Below are 19,530 nucleotides of genomic sequence, written 5' to 3' on the forward strand. Positions count from 1 at the left end.
CTGACGACAGTTCACATACTCGTACGCGCTACTCAAGCACACAAATATACGCGACATAAAAATACGCGAGCGCGCTCGAGCACTCTTCTTTCTTGTGTCTTCTTTCCTCTCGGTCGATGCTTACTCGGGCGAATCGTGAGGAATGTTCAAAAAGGACGGAGGAATTTACGGCGGAAAGGAGCGGAGGGTGCTTCATTTTCATTCTCGCGAAGCGCCGCGCGAGCCAACTTCGCGTGTCCGAAGAGTCCTAAAATCTTTACGGCCGCTTCTACTCTCCTACTCTTCCGAGAGGGCAACGATCTTCGCGGCATCTCGAGCAGTCTCCGCTTGTGTTTATGGTTGCTTCGTCTCCCTAGCTCCCACCACTTGGCTCTTGCATCCTTTTCTCTTACTCCTCGTTCTGCATTGTATACGTACGTTCGCGTATCGATAAGCAACGGTGTCTCTATCTCTATAGTACAATAGTAGTAGTTGATGGGGCAAGACTTTGACTTGCGAAACGCTAATGTCATCAATTTCGTTGTTGAAAATTCAATGGCATGCAACTGTAATTTTCTTTTTCAAATTCATTATGGATACGCGATTCAATTTGTTATGATCTTGCATAAGATATCAATGTGATACGTTGACAGAAAATATTTTAAAAAAAACCCACTGAGAAAGATAAGATTTTTCTTTTATTTTTAAATGATCGTATATGTATGAAAAATTTATCTACTTTGGTATTTTGTATATTTGTAATTAACTTATTTCATTTATAAAATCTTCCTATTTCAAATAAAAATAGCAACGTACTTTAAAAAAAACTATGTTAAATTTGATCACTTAATTTGAACGTTTATTATAATAAGGGCTATTTTTATGATCGCCAGTAATATGACGTAACAGATTACAAGCATGTGACATTAACGAATGACGTTATACCGTCGTCGACCACCCACCATCGCTAGACAGTCTTCCTCGACAAGATACTAGAATTATATTCTTCCTTTCTCCCTTTTTTTCGCGAATCGAGAGTAAGCGCACGCTGCTTACGTTTCTCGTGTTTGCGCCACAGTGGCTGCAAGACGCGCAAGGATTTTATGCGAACGCTTGACAGGATAGAATTTTACTGCTTCCGAAATGTCGTGTCTCATAAAAGCCGCCGCGTTTCACGACCGTTCCTTCATTCGACTCTTTCCGCTGAAACTTATTGTGATTCCGCGTTGACTATTTTTATAGGCGACGGAGAAATTATATGTTGCAGAGTGAAAGAGGGAGAAAGATTCTTTGCTTATAGTATTTTTATTGAAATAGGTGGGGGGTGTATGGTGCTCTCTTGCATGTGTGTAGAGTGGGAGAAGAAAGTAAGATAATCGATCTACAACTTCCTCCGCATTCACCGTTCATGTTGACGCATTGGATAAAATTTGATAGTTTAACGAGTCCCCTTGCATATTGTTACAATCGATATCGCGTTGATTGTCGGAATTGTGTATTACATGGCACGCATATCATAACGCAACATAGTACCATTCAACTTTTCATTTTCTTACTTATGTTAGCAGATTTTAATTATGTATTGCGCGTTTTATTTCGTGCTAAATCGTTCTAGTCCTCGCGCATTTATATATTTCGTTTTCATCAATATATTTTTTCCATTATTATATCTTGCCAATAAACGGCAGAGTACTAATGATAAGTTTTAAAATAATGTATACATATAAATATTATCACACTATTTTTTTATTTATATATATTTAACTCTATTATTTATATTTCAAAATTTTGAATCAATTAAATGAAAAATATAGATAGAATATCTTTAATATTTATATTTTTAACGGACTTTTTTATATAGTAACAAAAATAAATTTTACAATATTTCAAGTTGGCCGCCGCGTTTTTGATTACGTTGGCATATCTCACGCGTTTCTCGTCAACGAAACGGATCCCTCAGTCATATCGCGACAACGCTTGGTTTCGATTACGCGTAGTGACACAACGGTATCATTGCTACAAAGCTCATCTCTATACCCACAACCCCTGTCTCGCCACGTGTGGTGCAATGTCGCGATGCTGAACCGCGGTCCGCAAGCGAGGGAGTATGCAATACGAGCTCCTCGTTCATGACACGCTTGAAATACGCGAATCCTCTCAGTTGACGTGACAACGTGCTAAAAACGCTTGCTACTGCTCCTCCTGCTATCTGAAGAGACCTTTATCATGCATGCAACGGACTGTTTTTTATTAAAATATATTAGAATAATTATAGCATAATATTTTGATAATGTTTTTGATGAACTAGAAAAATAAATTGAGAAGTAGCAACAGTCTTTATTTTTAAAGTTTTTTTTTATCAAACTTTGTATGCGTATATTATTTCTTCCATTGAATCATGCAATTCGGAAGAATTGCAGAATTTAGAATTTATAGTGAAATTATTTAAAAATGCGAGGATAATCAGAAAAAATTTTACGATATTTCTGAAATCTTACAAACCTTTTATATGACTCGGGCGCACGATTTACATTCGATAGGAATAAGAAAACAGTAATGACTTGAAGGATTAAAGTTTGCTGGTCGATTCACCACGTAGAATTGAACTTTCAGATTTCTCAGGTTAACGTTCATGCTGATCTTGCGGTCTCGGAAACGGTTTACGAGCGGCGCGTTTCTCATAGTTAGTTTTTTACGATGTGCACTTCGACCCCGAGAAATTTTTCGTGGTACGGGTTAAGGAACACGTTTTACGAGGATCTAACAAAGTCGGCGGCGGCATCCTGCCTTCGTTAGAGTCGAAACTGACGCGGCACTGAAACTTAACGAGCATTTTCGTACGATCAAAGAGCCTACCATCGTAAAACTCGTATAATTATCTTTGTTGGCCGGGCAAATCGATGCTTGACTAATTATTACTTTTTTATGATCTAACGGTAGTTGCGAGCCGGACACAACAGGTGATACGAGAACTGTCGTGCGGATATCAAAGAATAAAGAGAGAATATATAAGGAATTCAAGAACACAGCACTTTTAATAACATATATATATATATATATAATATATAAATCTACAGAATATTTATATATATTGCATATATTTTTTTTTAATACGCATCATATCATCTTTTCAATTTTATAATGCAAATAGACTGGATAATAATAGAAATATTTGTAATGCTTGTTTTTCTTTTTTTTTTAAACCAGACTTAAATTAAATTTAATAGAACTATTTCATTTTAACATCGCGGTAAATAATAGCGCGATTTTAAAAGATATAAAAATATTTAGTTAAAAATATATATGATTTATTACATATAGCTGTGTTGCGTTTATCATACACGATTATAAGAAGAATTTTTATGCTATTTAAAATAATGTCAGATATGTCAGACGCAGTGAATGTTTTAAGTTGTATTTACGACAGTGTATGTTTTATTATAATATTTTATTTTGTTATTATTTAAGTCAATTATTGCTTTGATAATTTTTATTAATATTTAATTTATCTTTCTTATATTTTAATACAATAAAAATAATGAACTGAAAGTACTTTTACTGATCTCACGTATGCACTTTGTGCAAACGCAACTGCTGTTTCGTATCTTATCGCAAGTTTGTTATCAGACACTGATCGCATTTCCTAGCTTCTACGGTTTCGCACGTGTGTATGTACACATTTAATCGTTAATCGATGTAAATACAAGAATTGATATGAATTGCTTATCTTAAGAAAAATCAGCATCGCTATTTTATATGACACATTACCTGCTTATTATGTTAAATATATGTATCTACATATTCTATGAAATATATATATATATATATATATATATATATATATAATTTGATTTTTATCATTACACAAATTTATTTGCATAAAAAAATAAAACAAAACATTTTTGATGAATTTGAGAGATTTGCGTACAAGAGTAAAGAAATTAGGTTCTAACTTGTGCATAGTTAATATTACTCGAGTTCAATTAATACAGTTTATTACTTGAGTTTAATTATACTTTTCAATTTTAATTGCATTCAATTTTGCGATATATCGAGAATACTATATTTTTTCTTATGATAACAAATAGTGGATATTAAATAACGTGCATTCTATTCAATTATGTTAGTATCTTAATAGCGCCGAGTATTCTAATAAGATATTTTTATATAGTTTAATTTCTATATTTTTGCAGTTTGTGCTACTTTTATTGCGCTTTAAGGATACTTTTACAATAAAATTCAAGGCAACATTTTCTTACGATAGAAACGCGAACCCAGTTTTAAATAGTTCTTAGTCATTTTATTGATTTTTCAAGGATATTTCAGCAAATGACTACGTCTAGACCGGTTTCGAAGTAGAGTACTTATTTTTTTTTTGGTATTACAATATTTATGAAAATTGTTGCCGATGGAAATTATATGATAACGGCTATATTTAAATATCAATTTATTCTATCATTTTATTTTTAGATATATGTTTGCTCTGAATACATCTTGCGATTCTTTTTTGGTTATCTCACGTGCAGGTTTCTTCATCTTTATATTTTCATACTGAAGTGAAAAATAGTTATTCACATTTTGATAAATTTTAATACATAAATGCTATTGCACATTTGTTACATACATTATATTTTTTTATGATATTTAAATCATATCGTACATGACGGTGTTGTATTATATATAATATAATGGAAGTTACACATAGAGATAATAAAGTTATGGTATGATTTTTTTGAAAAACTGAAGGCATTCAATTATAGAATTATATATGCAAATAAAGAGATAAAAGAGATAAAAAATCTCTTTTATTTGTAATTATTTTATTTTTATTTTGAAAACAAGTAAATTAACAGATATGTAACTCTATGAATAGCAGGAAACTTTACGTAGTAAGAATTAACGGCTATGTGTGTATCTTTAAATATTAACTGCAATATAAAGTTATAGTCGCTAATATTCCATGCACAGATCGTTTATTCGAATAAAGTCGAATTAAAGAGTACGTGCAACTATTCATAACAATCATCATCATCGCACGTAATCATTCTGTCTTCTCGCGTTGCGAACATTAGCGACACGTCCAAATATTATCAGATTGATTTCATCGACCCAATCTTCATTTCTCTTCCGCAAAAGAATTCGTTTAACGTCGAGATAAAAAAATTAATATAAATATCGAGATACGCTGACAGTCATTCATTCGTATCGCGCCATTCATGGAACCGAAACGATATGTCGTTTATATATTTTCTTTCGTATTACGTAATTGATCCCTGCTGATAAAACGAGTATAATCATGTGGATCGTTGAGAATTGCATAGCAACAAAGGCACATTTAGATCTGTGATCTTATTCTTTCGACATATGACTGATGTAAGGAGGTTGATATGCGAGAATTATGTTAATATAAAATATATAAGCTGCTTAATTACATGATTATGCAATGTGATAGTCCCATAAATTAATCTTTTATTCATCTTTGAAATGAAAAAATCGATATACGTAAACTATGAGGTCGAGTCTCATATTTACGTTATACATTTTTTTTTTCTCTCTGTTCATCAGGCATGAAATTACACAACATTAATTCATTGAATCACTTAATTAGAGTACGGATTTTATCGGTAGAACGAGATATTAAATAAAGAGGCTGGATAATTATGTATCTGTCATTCACGCGTCCGTTTCAAGAGTTGATTAAGCTAATGGATCAAGCTGCTATATTCGTGAATCATGTTGCGACGTTCTTCTTTTCGCGCATCATAATTTGTTTCGCGTAAAGCATTGTTTGGTAATATTAATGTTAGATAAGAAATGATGGGAAAATGAGAACGAGAAAAATTTTAGAATACCAATGCATCAAAGTCATGATTCGTGCGATGCGTATATAATGAGCGTTGATGGAATATATCGGCGGATGAGAAGAAAATCGAGAAGCGCGTATCTTCCAAGCTCATCTCTTTCTTCTCTTCTTCCTCTCCGAAACCCTTTTACTCGTCCCGACTCCTCCCATCGCTCTCTATTCTTTCTCTCTCGCTCTCGCCGCGTACACGTGCTGTAGCGCACACGCGCGCACAGCAGCACGTGGTTGGCCGGATTCACCTGCGTGCGTAAAAGAAGGGAACCAACACCAAGCGTGCCGGCGGCGCGGCACCTGCATCGTACTGTTGTCTATTCTGTCGGGTCGCCGCGCAGGTCGGATTCGGCAAACAGGAGAGAGAAAGAGAGGAAGGGAGCTATCGGAGTGGGGTAGAGATGGTGTGAAAGCGTGGAAGAGGAAGGGTGAAAGCAAGGGAGGCAAGAGGGGGGGGGGCATTTCCTTATTTTAAAAACGATCCAGAGAAGTCTCTGGTAGAGGCGGAGCCATGGCGACTAGATACATCGCCATTGGTTGGCGTAATGTCTAATACATCATAATATAATGTAACAACGGCCGGAAAACTGATGTCCATGATTCTGCGATCGAATGAAGGTTCCGCGAGATTTATACTTCTCTCTGATAGTGTCAAGTATTTTGCGTATTATCCGGATACATGATTATTTTGAATACTGGTCAGATATTAGATATTTTTTTAATTTCATATAATTAGAAATTAGACAATCGAATATTGAGAAATTACCTTCAATATTTTTTTAAATTGAATTAGACCGAGCTTTTTGGCTAATTTTTCGACATCCAATTTTTGAACAAACAATTTTTGTATGCGACTCCTATTTGAACATTGTTTTTGCATATAAAAATTATTTAAATAACAATTTTTAATTGATAAATTTCAGACAACAATCTCAAGGATTTGCTCTACTATACGCTGCACAATTGCTGCCTGGTATATGACTACGTACGCGCGAACCTTATATCGACCTTAGTGAAGAAAATCGTTGACACCATCATCGAATGTAATCGCAGCTCAAACTCAAACGAAGAAAATAGCTACTACGAAGCTCAGAAGCGCCTATTTCCACGTAAGTATGTTTTAAATATTGAATATATTTTTATCGACGTAAATCTTTTCACAGAAACGATAAAAGGAGTATGTACGCATAAATGCACATATTTCGAGAAAAATTATTACATAAAAATGTGTATTTTAATATATGCTTTAGTATATATATATATATATATATATATATATATATATATATATATATATATATATATTATTATAAAACTAATCAATTATAAATTTATGAACTCTTGTTTTTAATCTTTTCAAATCAATATAGATTTTAAAGACATAAAATATTACATAATATTACATTTTTTTAAGAATGCTTTATTACACAAGAATAGATAAAAAATATTAAAGCAGAGAAAATAATTTTAAATACGAAAAAAATATTAAAATTTAATTGAAGAATTAGACATATTACTATATGTTTATATAGTAAATATATATGATAGTAATAAAAATCTTTTTTTTTTTTTCATAGCTCCAATAATTCGTCATCTGAAAATTATTCGACGAACTATTGCGCTAAATATAATTTCGTTATTCGTAATCGTAAATTCAACATATTATCTATTTTTATTTATGTATTATCTGTTTCCACCTTGAATCATATATAACCGTGAAAATTTTCCAAATTTAGCATCGTGTTTTTCTACTTTGCACTTTTTGATAGCGCTGCTATTACAGTAATGAAATTAACACATTCTGATTTTGATCAAATAATAACAATAAAATATTTGTAATTACATACATTCAAGTATTAGTTATGCATTCTATAATGTAAATTTATGCATTCAAAAATTAATGCGAACTTAATGGGAAGAAGCTCGGCAACAACTCGAAGATCTCGAATAAATTTGCAGATATTAGAGTGATAAATTATATAGAAGTTTATACACTGAGAGAGAATATATTAAACGAACATTTATTTTTCGAAAATCTGATTATTCAAGAGATCGCATAGTTACATGGTTACCTGTCTTTTGTCATTTCACATCATAAGTTGAAGATTTCATATGAGGATAATTTAGAAAAAAATATTTTGTTTTTTACGTCAATGTATCGAAGCAGATTTTGACTTGATTGCGACTATCACTTTGATTATGAATCGCATGTTAGTTTCTTTCTCTCAAAAATTGTGTTAACTTCAATATGATTAAAACTCTCTCTGTTTTTATATGAGCGAATATGCTCTTCGAAATAATATGTTTCCGGGAATTATTTGCAATCGTGTTCTGGCATAAATAGATGTCTCGATAAACATTGCAACACGATGAATATCTTTGCTGCAACACACGAAGATAATCTTTGAAAAATTATTGGTAAGAAAAGTCGTCGTAAGAAAGATCGTGCTTTTCTCGTCTCGGAAGAAAAATTTCTGATATCATCTCTAGAAGATGTTACTTGTCCGTACATCTTGAAGATCATCTGAAAACCTGTTTTGGTATCGCAGCGACTTGTTTAAAATATGCTTCGTACAGCTTGCAAATCTTATGTGTACGCCCGACATTTATAATTCCGCTGCGTTCTATCGGAGTGATATGCCTTACAGAAAGTTTCTCTGGTCCTCTATTGTACACGTGTATTGTGTGTATGTGGGAGCGAAGCGTGATACGATAACGTGTGGTTGACAATTATCTACGCCTGAAGATGGTCTTTCTCGCACCACGAATCGTGTTCGCAATAATAATGTTGCAAATAAACGATGATTTCGTCTGATTCGACCACTGAAATTGGATAATAATGTGCTTGCAGAATAATCCAAAAAACTATATAAATGAATAATGTTTGCACACGCCCAACTTATTTTATTTATCCCCTCTACTACTTTGATGATAGAATGACTTATTAAAAAAATCACTCCAATGAAGTAAAAATATTTAGTTTAAAGGATTTTTGCGGTTGTTAGTAATGCATTGTACACATACGCAATTTAGAACAATTAGTATCGCTTAAAATATTCCGTAATAAATACGCGAGTCGTCATGTCAAATAGAGAAATTGTAGCCTAAAATTTCTATGATAATGTTAACCGTTACATATTTTTTCTTGATTTTACACATTCAATTTTTCGATTGAAAAATAGCCGAAAATAATAACTGAAAATATAATTCTCTTGCTTAGTTTTATTATATTCAATTCAGACAAGATTAGTATTCAAGCTAATTTGCGTGTTTTAAAAGAATATAATATATGGATAAATCGATATTTAAATAATGTTTACGAACAAAAGAAGATCAATCTCGATGTTTATTAATTTATTTTAATATCATGAATTTTTATGATTCAAATTTGCGAAAATATAAAGACACTGAGATTAATCGATAAATGAAGTACGCGTTGTAGATTCGATTGTCTCATCCTGAAGTGAATAAGAAGCGGCTTAAGGCCGCTCGAGGAAAGGTAGGGATGTTTTTGCTAACCATAACCGTAGATAATCGGTACTCGACAAAATTCTTCTCTTCTTTCATCGTAAATCGCCTCAGTTCCGGATCACTGATTATTCGCCCAGAACCGATGCGAGATACTTTTATTTAATCATCGATGCTTTGCAGCGATACTAAATTTATAACATTATTATACTCTATGTCTCGTACTGAGTAGAAGTTATTGACGATTCGTATTAACGCGATCAAGCACGTGTGCATATCTAATGAATCTCGTGACGCAATCTCGTACAAATGTCAATGTAGATATTTCCGCGTGAGACCAAAGAGACGCTAGTTTTAACTTATGTGTTTTTTCAATAATAATAATATTTTATATATAATTTAAATTTAAATTAGAAATAGATAGAGAATCTTTGAAATTAAATTTTATAATATATGTTTCATTGCACGGGGAGCCTTAAAAATTACCGCATTATTTTTCAAAAAATCATGGAATTTTGTTTTATTAATTTATATATTTATTTTTTTTATAAGAAAAATTATTGAAATCATCGAAAAAATTAAGATTGTCACTCGTACGTTCTATAATTTTTAACATTGCATATCTTGGCAATTGAAACTTTCACCGATATTCACTTTCATCAATATATCATAGATCATCAATCATGAATTATGTAGATGGATACTGTGTGGTGAAAGTGTTAAGTATTAATTAAAAATTTCTTAAAAAGAGTTTATTTAAAATAAAAAATAATATATTCACGCATTCAATATTATGTTATATTCTTATTTTAAATGCAGTAATACTTCAACTTTCTAATACAAAACACAGGAACAACTACACATTTTACAAATTAATCATACATTTCATTGCAAATGCACAGAAAATCGTCAATACTAATGTATTGATTTTACATTGATACTATATATTACTATTGTATCACACAATTATTCTCTCGTATTCGATTACAGATCGTTATATTATTACAATTATAATCTAACGAGATTTATAAAATTCAAATTGTCAAATTTGTTACATTTCTGAATAGATATTAATTAGCCATCGCACAATACCCCGTCGCTTCTATTATATCACTTAAAATAAATTGAATCGTAAAAGATCGATGCAATTTTGTTTGTCCAGTGGGATAAACTTAAATCGCAGAAAGTGACATTCCAACAACTCGTATAAGCAAGTGAATGATTAATGGTTTCACATCGCACTGAGAGTAATAGTTACACCATTACTTAACATTATATGTATATCAAGGCATATAAGATGCATAAATTTACGGGCGAAGCTATGAAATATAAAAAAAATGACATCGTGTACATAATAATAATTAACATTTGAATTGTCTATTAAAAAACAAAAACAAAAACTTTAAAAAGTTTATAATTATTTAGGACATATTTAATTAAATGTAATTCTTAATCTAATGTTGAATTTTAATTAATTTATTAGCTTTACGAGAATATATTTGACGAATATTTATATTGATTGTATTAGCTCTGAAAATCGATACGACATGTATATTGACTGTTTGTTTTTGATAAACAACAAGCATGAAAACCGCAGAACACACTTAATGTTAATTAAATAGCGAATATCCACATCTCTGCGTTTGTGTCGGAAGTTAATAACGCTCCTTGCAAAGAGATAAGAAGATTTCGCAATTGCGGCACAAGCAGCAGTCTGCAAATAATCAGCTATATTAATGCGTATTAATTGCATCCATTGATGGCCATACATATATATATATATATATATATATATATATATATATATATATAGTTGATGCAGAGGGTATTACAACGATTTCTCTTAATTATAATCGGACAGTATATTGTACGTTTTTAAGATAATTTTTCAAATTTCACCAGGGAATAATTGTACGAGCAGGCAATAAACTTGATTTCTCTTTACGATAAAAATTCAACGTTTCCTTTTTGACGCGTGATATAATTTCTCTCGTGCTGCGATGCAATTAGTATTTGCAATTACAATTGTATAGTTAATTATATAAATAATTAATGCTTCTAAATAATTAAGTAAGCCCTCGCAAGATAGTTATCGATGCGTTGCTGTGGTTGCGCGCGGCTGCACCGCATGAAAGAATGATGGCACGATACGTCAATATGAATTGATGTGCGTATTTGTCGCACGTGTGTGTAAGTGCACGCAAGCGAGTAACGGTCGTCTCGTATTTCGCCGCGAAAGCACATTTTCAGGCATTTCTAGGCGGATACTTTTGGCATGCGGTAAGCGGATACAAAAATTCAAGACGGTCCAACTTGACATAATATAACCGAGAGATACAAAACGCACACTAGCACTCTAGCATGAGGCAAAAATACATCACGTTATTATTTGCCGTGTCTACCGCCACTTTCTCTTTCGCTTTCCTTTTTTCTCCAACAGATGCATCTGTCGTTACATATTTTCTAAAACATTGCATAACTTTAATATGTTTTATTACTTTTACGATAGAATAGGAACAGAGTTGCGAGAAAAAATCAAAATTCTTTAAAATTTTTAAAAATGAGAGGAGTTAGAAGATAGTTGGTTACGATAATAATAGAGAAAAATTATAAGAAGCTCGTATATGGAAAGGAATATTTTGCCGTAATAAATAAAAGTGATAATTTTTTTAAGAGTTCTTTTTAATTTTCCATGATTTAATAAATAACGTAAATAAATGTGTTGTAAATGCGTATTTACGATATCAAGATTCATGCATCAGTTTTTGATTTTTTTCTACTCAAATTCAATTTTTAAAGTATCGTAGCTAAAGAATTAATAAAATTTCTGTTCTTTTAAAAATTTTATTGAAAACATGACATCTCTCGATAGATCGTTAATGTGTTATTATTGCGAATCGCTAGTATGTCGGCTTATGTGTGTATATTATTCATTGGATCTTTATCATTTACGATTTGCTAGAATTATTCAAAGACAATTAACCTTGTACGAGTATATTATTAATTATGCGTATTGTAACTGCATATTGTTCGTATATATCATTGAAGGTACACGCATGCATCATATGTATGTATATGTAGATGTATGTAATTGCGAGAAATTAAGTGGGGAATATTCTGTAGTGTTTATTTAAGGGGTTATCAAATTTTTAGAAATTATATCCAAAGATTAAATATTTTTACAGTGCATGTTCTTTAAATCGATATTTTATCGTATAATCATGATTTTATGATGCAACGCATCATTGCCTAATGCAGAATAAACGTTACACTGATTAGACAATTTTGCATAACAATCATCATTTTACAAAGTTTGCATGAATGAGTCAGAAATAATTGAATAAAGATTATTTAATTGTAAGAGCGAGTAAAAAACGATCTGAATACTCGGATATTAACACGCATGAAAATAACGAAAAAGCTTGCAAATTTTATAAAATAAAATTTAATCTATTAATTACCAGATCAATGCAACGATCGAACCTTATTTTAAAAGCGATGAGCAATTAGAGACGTGAGAGCTGCATCTGAAATGCGTTTTCTCGGGACCGGTGGATTTTTCAGCAGTTGTCTGATAAAAAGTTATTATAGAAAGGCATTTCTTCGTAAACAGCGAGCAGGTGAGAGATTCGAGCAATGGTATGGCGACCTCGTTTTAATCCAGTATTTGCCTGAAAAACATGCGCGCAGCGATGCATTTAAGACTGACAGCAGTTTCATTAATCGCCTTGTAATAGCGTGGATAATTTCTGAATATGAAATTCATATTAACTTTCAAGAAAATACCAGCGATATTAAAAGAGGATATAAAAAGAAGTGAATGAAAATGAAATAAATGAAATAAATTGCAAAACTTAATCTACGTTTTAGCACCGGATTTAAATTGTATGTAATATGATTTTATATATTACATAAAATGAAATGTGAAGAAACGAGAAAAAATATTATTGAAGTTACATCTCTCGACAATAAAAGACAATTTTTATAATAAAAATTATTGGCTTTACTATATTTTACAATATTATAATTCGTGTTTAAACTGTTGAAAACATGAATCGGTATAGACCAAAAAGTGTTATTTATTTAATTGATATTTAGCAATGAAAAATAAAGCTTTTTTCTAGCCTGCTTTTTATCAACCTGTGTGCCTAGCAACTATGCAACGTACGAGAAACATTCGACCTTGCACAGATATGGCAGTGCCTGTACATATACAGGCGGTTACACTAACCACATATATCGAGATGATTTGTACACGATACATGCGCTTTCTCTTGCGAAACGTTAATAACGAAACATTAATAAAATAGGAGTCTTATTATTTTGAGACAAGTATGACAATTATTGAGTTGCACGTGCGCGTACTGACGAATTGATGATATCTTAAAATCACTCACATTGACGCGATTGTTTAAAAGTTGATATATGAGTTTTGTTTCTAAGAGATTGTGAAATATATCTCTTTATACATGCACCGGCAAAAAAAGCATGCACCGCCAAAAAGTGCACGCGGAATAATACATTTGCCGAGCAATGCCGGTCAATTAAAACTTGGATAATTAAACTCTGACTATCATCATGCTTTCGCGCTACCGATTCTTGTGTGATTAAATGAATTCACACCATGAAGTGGTCAAATTGAAAAATCCGCTGATATAGAGCGATTGCATTACAAGTAACAATTAGATGGAAAATGTTCGGTTGTATATATTCATGAAAAACTATTTTTTTATACATTATTATTAACTGGTGAAAAAATTTAATTTTCTCTCTTTTTGTTTCGCGTGAAAATTTAATAATTAATTCTATTAATGTTTAATGGACAGACCTCTTACGCTTCATTTCTATTAATATGTTTCTTGTAGAAAATCGATTTAAAATATTGTGTCGATTTTTACTTTGAAATGCACAGTTTTTGTCCAATAAAATATTGTTCTGCCGAGTTCGACCAAACAGTGTTGCTTACGCTAATGTATTTTTGCCATAAATACGATAGCCATTTTGCACGAACGAAGCTAATACATAGCAGCAAAATTGTTTTGTAATCATGCAGTATCTTCAAATCGCATGCATGACATTTATTACATTTATCGAACGGTTTTTTAATGTAATTGAGAGTGTGCAAGATCACCGTATTGATTATATATATGCCGACGACTATAGCCGTTTGACGAAATGAAATAATACTTCCATCAAACAGAAATTATTTCTTATATTGCACAGAAATTTGTATACGCAAGAAATATTACTGTATTATTTACATTTTTTAATTCTAAGAATCGATCTTTAGAATTTATAATTCCATCTACATATTTGTTTTTAATTTTTTTACGTTTTCTTTTTTTTTTTTTAAGATATACTATTGATATATTAAAAAATTACCCAATAAAATGTTAATTAAATAATAGTATAATAAATAGAATTAATTGAGAAATATGACATTGGATAGTAAATACCAATTTTAAGTGGAAAAAAATTTTAATAATTAAATCAAGTTTATTTGAAATAACTAGAATTATAATGTTTAAATGTGTGTCGTTAATTGTACTAGAGACTACGCTATTAAATTAATTACTCTTTTTGAGCTTTGATATACTAGCTATGCGGAAGATAAATGCATTTATAAACTAGCCATACTTATGACTTTTTTTATAGATAATTGTCATAAATAACTGATGTCAAGAGAGAGAAGTAACGTGTCTATATACATGTCATTTAAAAGTGATTTATGTAACGTGTTCGCTCAAGACCGCTGTTGCATGCGCGTGTGGAATTATTACTATGAGCGAATTGATGATATTTCCATTTTCCGCAAGCGATAAGATCGTCTGCGTAACGTTGTCGATGTATGATAGAAAAGCATCATTATTTCCCGGTGTTGATTGTTTGACACATTGACACAGGATACGATGATTGCGATGATGAAAGTGGTACCTGGCAACTAATACTTATTCGGTTATCCGTAGTTTGTAATTAACTGCAGCCGAGTTAATGAGCCATACAACTTGAAAAGACAGTGAAATATTTCGATATACATATGTGATATTCGATATGAGCAAATATCTTGCATATTTTTTTCGCGCATTATATACGCGGTAAAATTCTTCATTTATTTTTAACGTCATTATCATTTCAGTGTGATATGACAATATCACTAGCAACATATTTATCACGAACTTTGACCTGTATCTTGATTTTCAAAGAAAATTTTAGCAGAGAATTATTTATAATTCGAAAATGATTTGAAATATTTTTTTTATTTCTTAGAATATTTAGTCGCGATGTTTCTACAATTAAACAAAATATATAGAAGATAGATAAAATATATCTTTCTTTTATTCCGATAAAATTGTATTATAACGTAACTTTTTTTAGACAGTTTTTACGCAAATTATGCATTTATCGACATTGAAACGTTTGGAATTGAAGAGAGGAAGCCTATATTCGGTTTTAGCAACAGCAAAACCTGTCGTGATACGATTATGTCGCAATTAATTAGAGCGATTATTGCGGTATAAGTAATTAGCTGTCAAAAAGACGCCAGCGAGGTCATCGATTTTATTGATTATATCATTGAATTAAGTAGTTGCATGATGAAATAGTTAACTTTATATTAACAACAAATCTTTACAATGTATCTCTTAATCTATTTGCTGAACCTATTAATTTACTAATTTTTTTTTTTATATATTTATCCTGACAAAATTAATATTTTACGAAAATAAAATTCTTATCATTAGGAAAGTGAACAGAGATAAAAAAATAACTTAATAAGTAAACGAATAGCATTTTAATTATTGTTATTAATTTACTATCGAATATTGAATATATTGAAGAAAATTATTATAAAAGAAGATGATAGGTAACAAAATTTTGATAAGAGATAAACAATGTCAAGTTTGTTAAAAAATTCTCAGTCAAAAGGATATATGTCACGAAAATGTCCCAGAATTCGAGGAAACTTAGCTTGACGGTTGTAAAAAGAATTTCGAGACGAATGCTTAGCGAAGCTCGTCGCCAGGGAATTAACGTTGACATTTTGACGCGAATGGACATTCCTAATTTCTTCCGGATGGCCGGACATTCTGCAGTCATTTTCTCAGATTCTCATTCGCAATCCGCGTTACATGTGTCTTCGCTTTCTTAATCTATCTGCCAACAAATGCAGACGCGGTCACAGACGGAATTAGACGACGGTGACTTACTCAGTCGACTGTATTCTCGTATCCGCATCTCCTTCGGCATCACTTATTTGCGATTCGCTGACGCGAGCGGTATTTGCAGCTTCTGCACACTGTTATACACGGTTGCGTGTTTGTCTCACGCGACGTAGCGTGTGAAAAGGCAGAGGTAGATAGTTACAATGAAATGATGAAAATTGCGTGCCGCGGAACGCACGACGACAATCGTCGATCCTTTCGTGTCTAAAATTCTGCTCGCAGAGACAAGTAAATTGGACCACACTGATTAATTTTGTTAATTTTGCACGGAGTTTTTCTCTCTCTCAGAAAATAAGTTTCGTTTATACACATATATTAATTAATTTTTATATATATATATATATATATATATATATATATATATATATATATTATGGAATACATAAAAAAAATATATATACATAATTTACCGTCAAGATTATATTTAAAATATGATAAAAATATTTTGTATCCATAATATACATTTTATAATCTCTATAATAGATAAGTAGAAGCTATATTTGAAAGAAGCAGTCATGTAGGATGTTATGACGTAATTTATATCGAAATTCAAAAAAGCTTTCCTTATCGAAGATAAATATCGCGATATCAGCTTGTTTGCATCCGTTCGATCCACTTTTACATCTTAATCGCGTGAAATTAAATAAACTCGTGATTGTTACTTGCGTGTATGAACTAGAGTGAGAGATTTCAGAAGAGAGAGGAAAAGGAAAATTTGACAAGCGGCATACCTGAAAATAGTGAACGCAGAGTGTAAGAACGTATATTACATCTAGTACATCGCAAAAAAATGAATCTGTTAGCTTGATAATTCGATACTTAAATATAAGGCGCAGATATAACCGTGTAACCGATAACCGTGTAGAAATAAATAGATAAAACATTGAAACGTCGATTTTTGCGCACTTTAAAATAAAATGAAAAATTGCACTTAAGATATATCGGATACTGTCATACAAAAAACGATCATGTCACTTTGATCCAATTAGAAATATGATACAAATAAAAATTAATATTAATCTAACGTTTCCGCGTGAACATTTATCTAACTCGATAATCTTTTTTTATAATGCAAGTATTTTGATGAACATCTATTTCAAGTCACAAGCGAGTTTTATCGCAATTTATCGCGTTGGTTTTTATATTGACAATAATTTCGTACTCATAATCAAACATGTATGCGCTTTATATGTATACGTACCGCGCTTGGCTCTTATTGACATTTTTTTTTTCTACCTCAAACTGATCATAATCTTAAGAATTTTCTCTTCATATTTATATTTGTCATCTTTCATGTTTCGTCGCAATTTCAGAGATTCTTAGACCTGTACTACTAAACTCACGACGCAATCATGATATGATCGATTCGAAAATGGACATACATACCGTAATAAAAATACGCGATCATCGCGCGGAACCGGTGGAATCAACATCAATTTTTATTCATATCGTTTTTCTAACCGGATCAAAGTCGTTTTCGAATGCCGGTATCCAGTACCGTAAGTGCAATTTTTCATTTGATTTTAAAGCGCGCAAAAAGTCACACTGCCGTTCGATAGGTAGATACTCTTTCCGTTAGCACGATAACGCGATTATCATCTGTCTGAGAGAAAAAGGTAATCAGATCCAGGGAACAATTTATACAAAAATGAAGACAAAAAAAGAAAACTAATCAGAGATCATAGTATTTGTCATAAGTATTTTAATTAAAAATTTTACATTTTTAAAAATTTATCTTTAAACTGTGTTTGTTGAGATATGATTAATTGTCTTCTTCTTTGAAATTAAATTGCATTAGGAAATGGCTATTCCAATATACATAGGAAACGATTGCATGTGGAATATAAAGTTAGCCGTGATTAATTTCACGTTTTATTGGTCATGCGGTGTAGTATCACGTACGCAATGTGTTTAGACTATAAAATATCCAATTTCTGGATGAGTATTTCCTTTGATAATCAGAAAATCAGCTCGCATTTATGCATGCCAAAATATAGAGATGCATATTTCTATAATAGAAATTTTACACACTTTCAGTGATTCTTTTTAAGAATTGTAAATTCTTAAAAAGAATCACTGAATAAATAAAATATTAACATTTTTTAAAACATATTTTTACATCTGCATTCAAGGAGTTTATTTTAAACTCTTTTAACGAAAAAATATTTTATTCTCATCACGGCGAGAATAAAATTCTTTAAAAGCCATTATTGTTATTATCTGCATATCACAAAATTAATTGAGTTGACGCCTACATAGATCAAATTTAATAGTTAAAAATTTCTGACAATTAACTAATTAACGTTATTATTACCACACGTAAAAGCATCATGACATAAAACTATAAAACTTTTACGGCATCATTAATTTTATTGCGTGGACGTTCGTTACTTTCGCATTGTTTATTGTCGTTCCGATGGTGGTCGCGTGCATCGATGCGCTGGTCCGCTACTCCGCTGGTGTCGATCATTGCCGATTAGTACTCACAATGAGTATGTAACCGCTCGTGTATGATTACTAATGCAAATTGCACGGCAACATGTATACGCATTCGTGAAAGCTTCGCACAATGAAATAAGCACGTGACGAGGACATGACAGAAGGAATCGGGTCGATTTCTTATGTCAATACGGTTGATGCGAGAAATGGGCATAGATTCATACGGCCCTGAAATTGCATGCAACGAATAAGACGACAAGATATATGCGAGGAAAAGAGAAACCGTTCGAATCGACTCGAGTGAGCTTTGGAGGCGAGATGTGATGAAGAGAGGTGAAGGAGATGAAGAGGATGGAGGAATGATGGCAAAGAAAAAAAGGAGGGACTGCTAGAAACCGGTAGAGAGAAGCGAAGAGAAAGACGGAGATTCGTGTCCGCGTGAAAACGTTAGTGAGCGAGACGAAGTAAACGCGAAAGGTCGAACGGAAGCGAAGCAAGAGGGAGACGATCCGCGATTGCAATCTGCACGGATGAGTTAATATGTGTAACTTGGTGCGATGTGAGCGCGAG

At 31.9% G+C, this 19,530-nt stretch overlaps 1 protein-coding gene across 2 annotated transcripts in view; it reads left to right on the top strand.

Annotated features, from left to right (window-relative positions):
* The window catches only part of LOC126856447 (uncharacterized), a 54,872-nt gene that overhangs the window by 15,466 nt on the left and 19,876 nt on the right, over positions 1-19,530 (top strand). Inside the window, exons 6-7 of one of the 2 annotated variants that reach the window (XM_050604950.1) lie at positions 6,757-6,942; positions 7,411-8,722. In XM_050604950.1, the coding sequence (XP_050460907.1) occupies positions 6,757-6,942; positions 7,411-7,535 (311 nt within the window). In that variant the 3' untranslated portion in view covers positions 7,536-8,722. Of the gene's footprint in view, positions 1-6,756; positions 6,943-7,410; positions 8,723-19,530 lie in introns of those variants that run through there. The other variant, XM_050604949.1, reaches the window with a different exon arrangement.

Source organism: Cataglyphis hispanica, chromosome 18 (genome assembly GCF_021464435.1).
Source record: "Cataglyphis hispanica isolate Lineage 1 chromosome 18, ULB_Chis1_1.0, whole genome shotgun sequence".
Taxonomy (NCBI): domain Eukaryota; kingdom Metazoa; phylum Arthropoda; class Insecta; order Hymenoptera; family Formicidae; genus Cataglyphis; species Cataglyphis hispanica.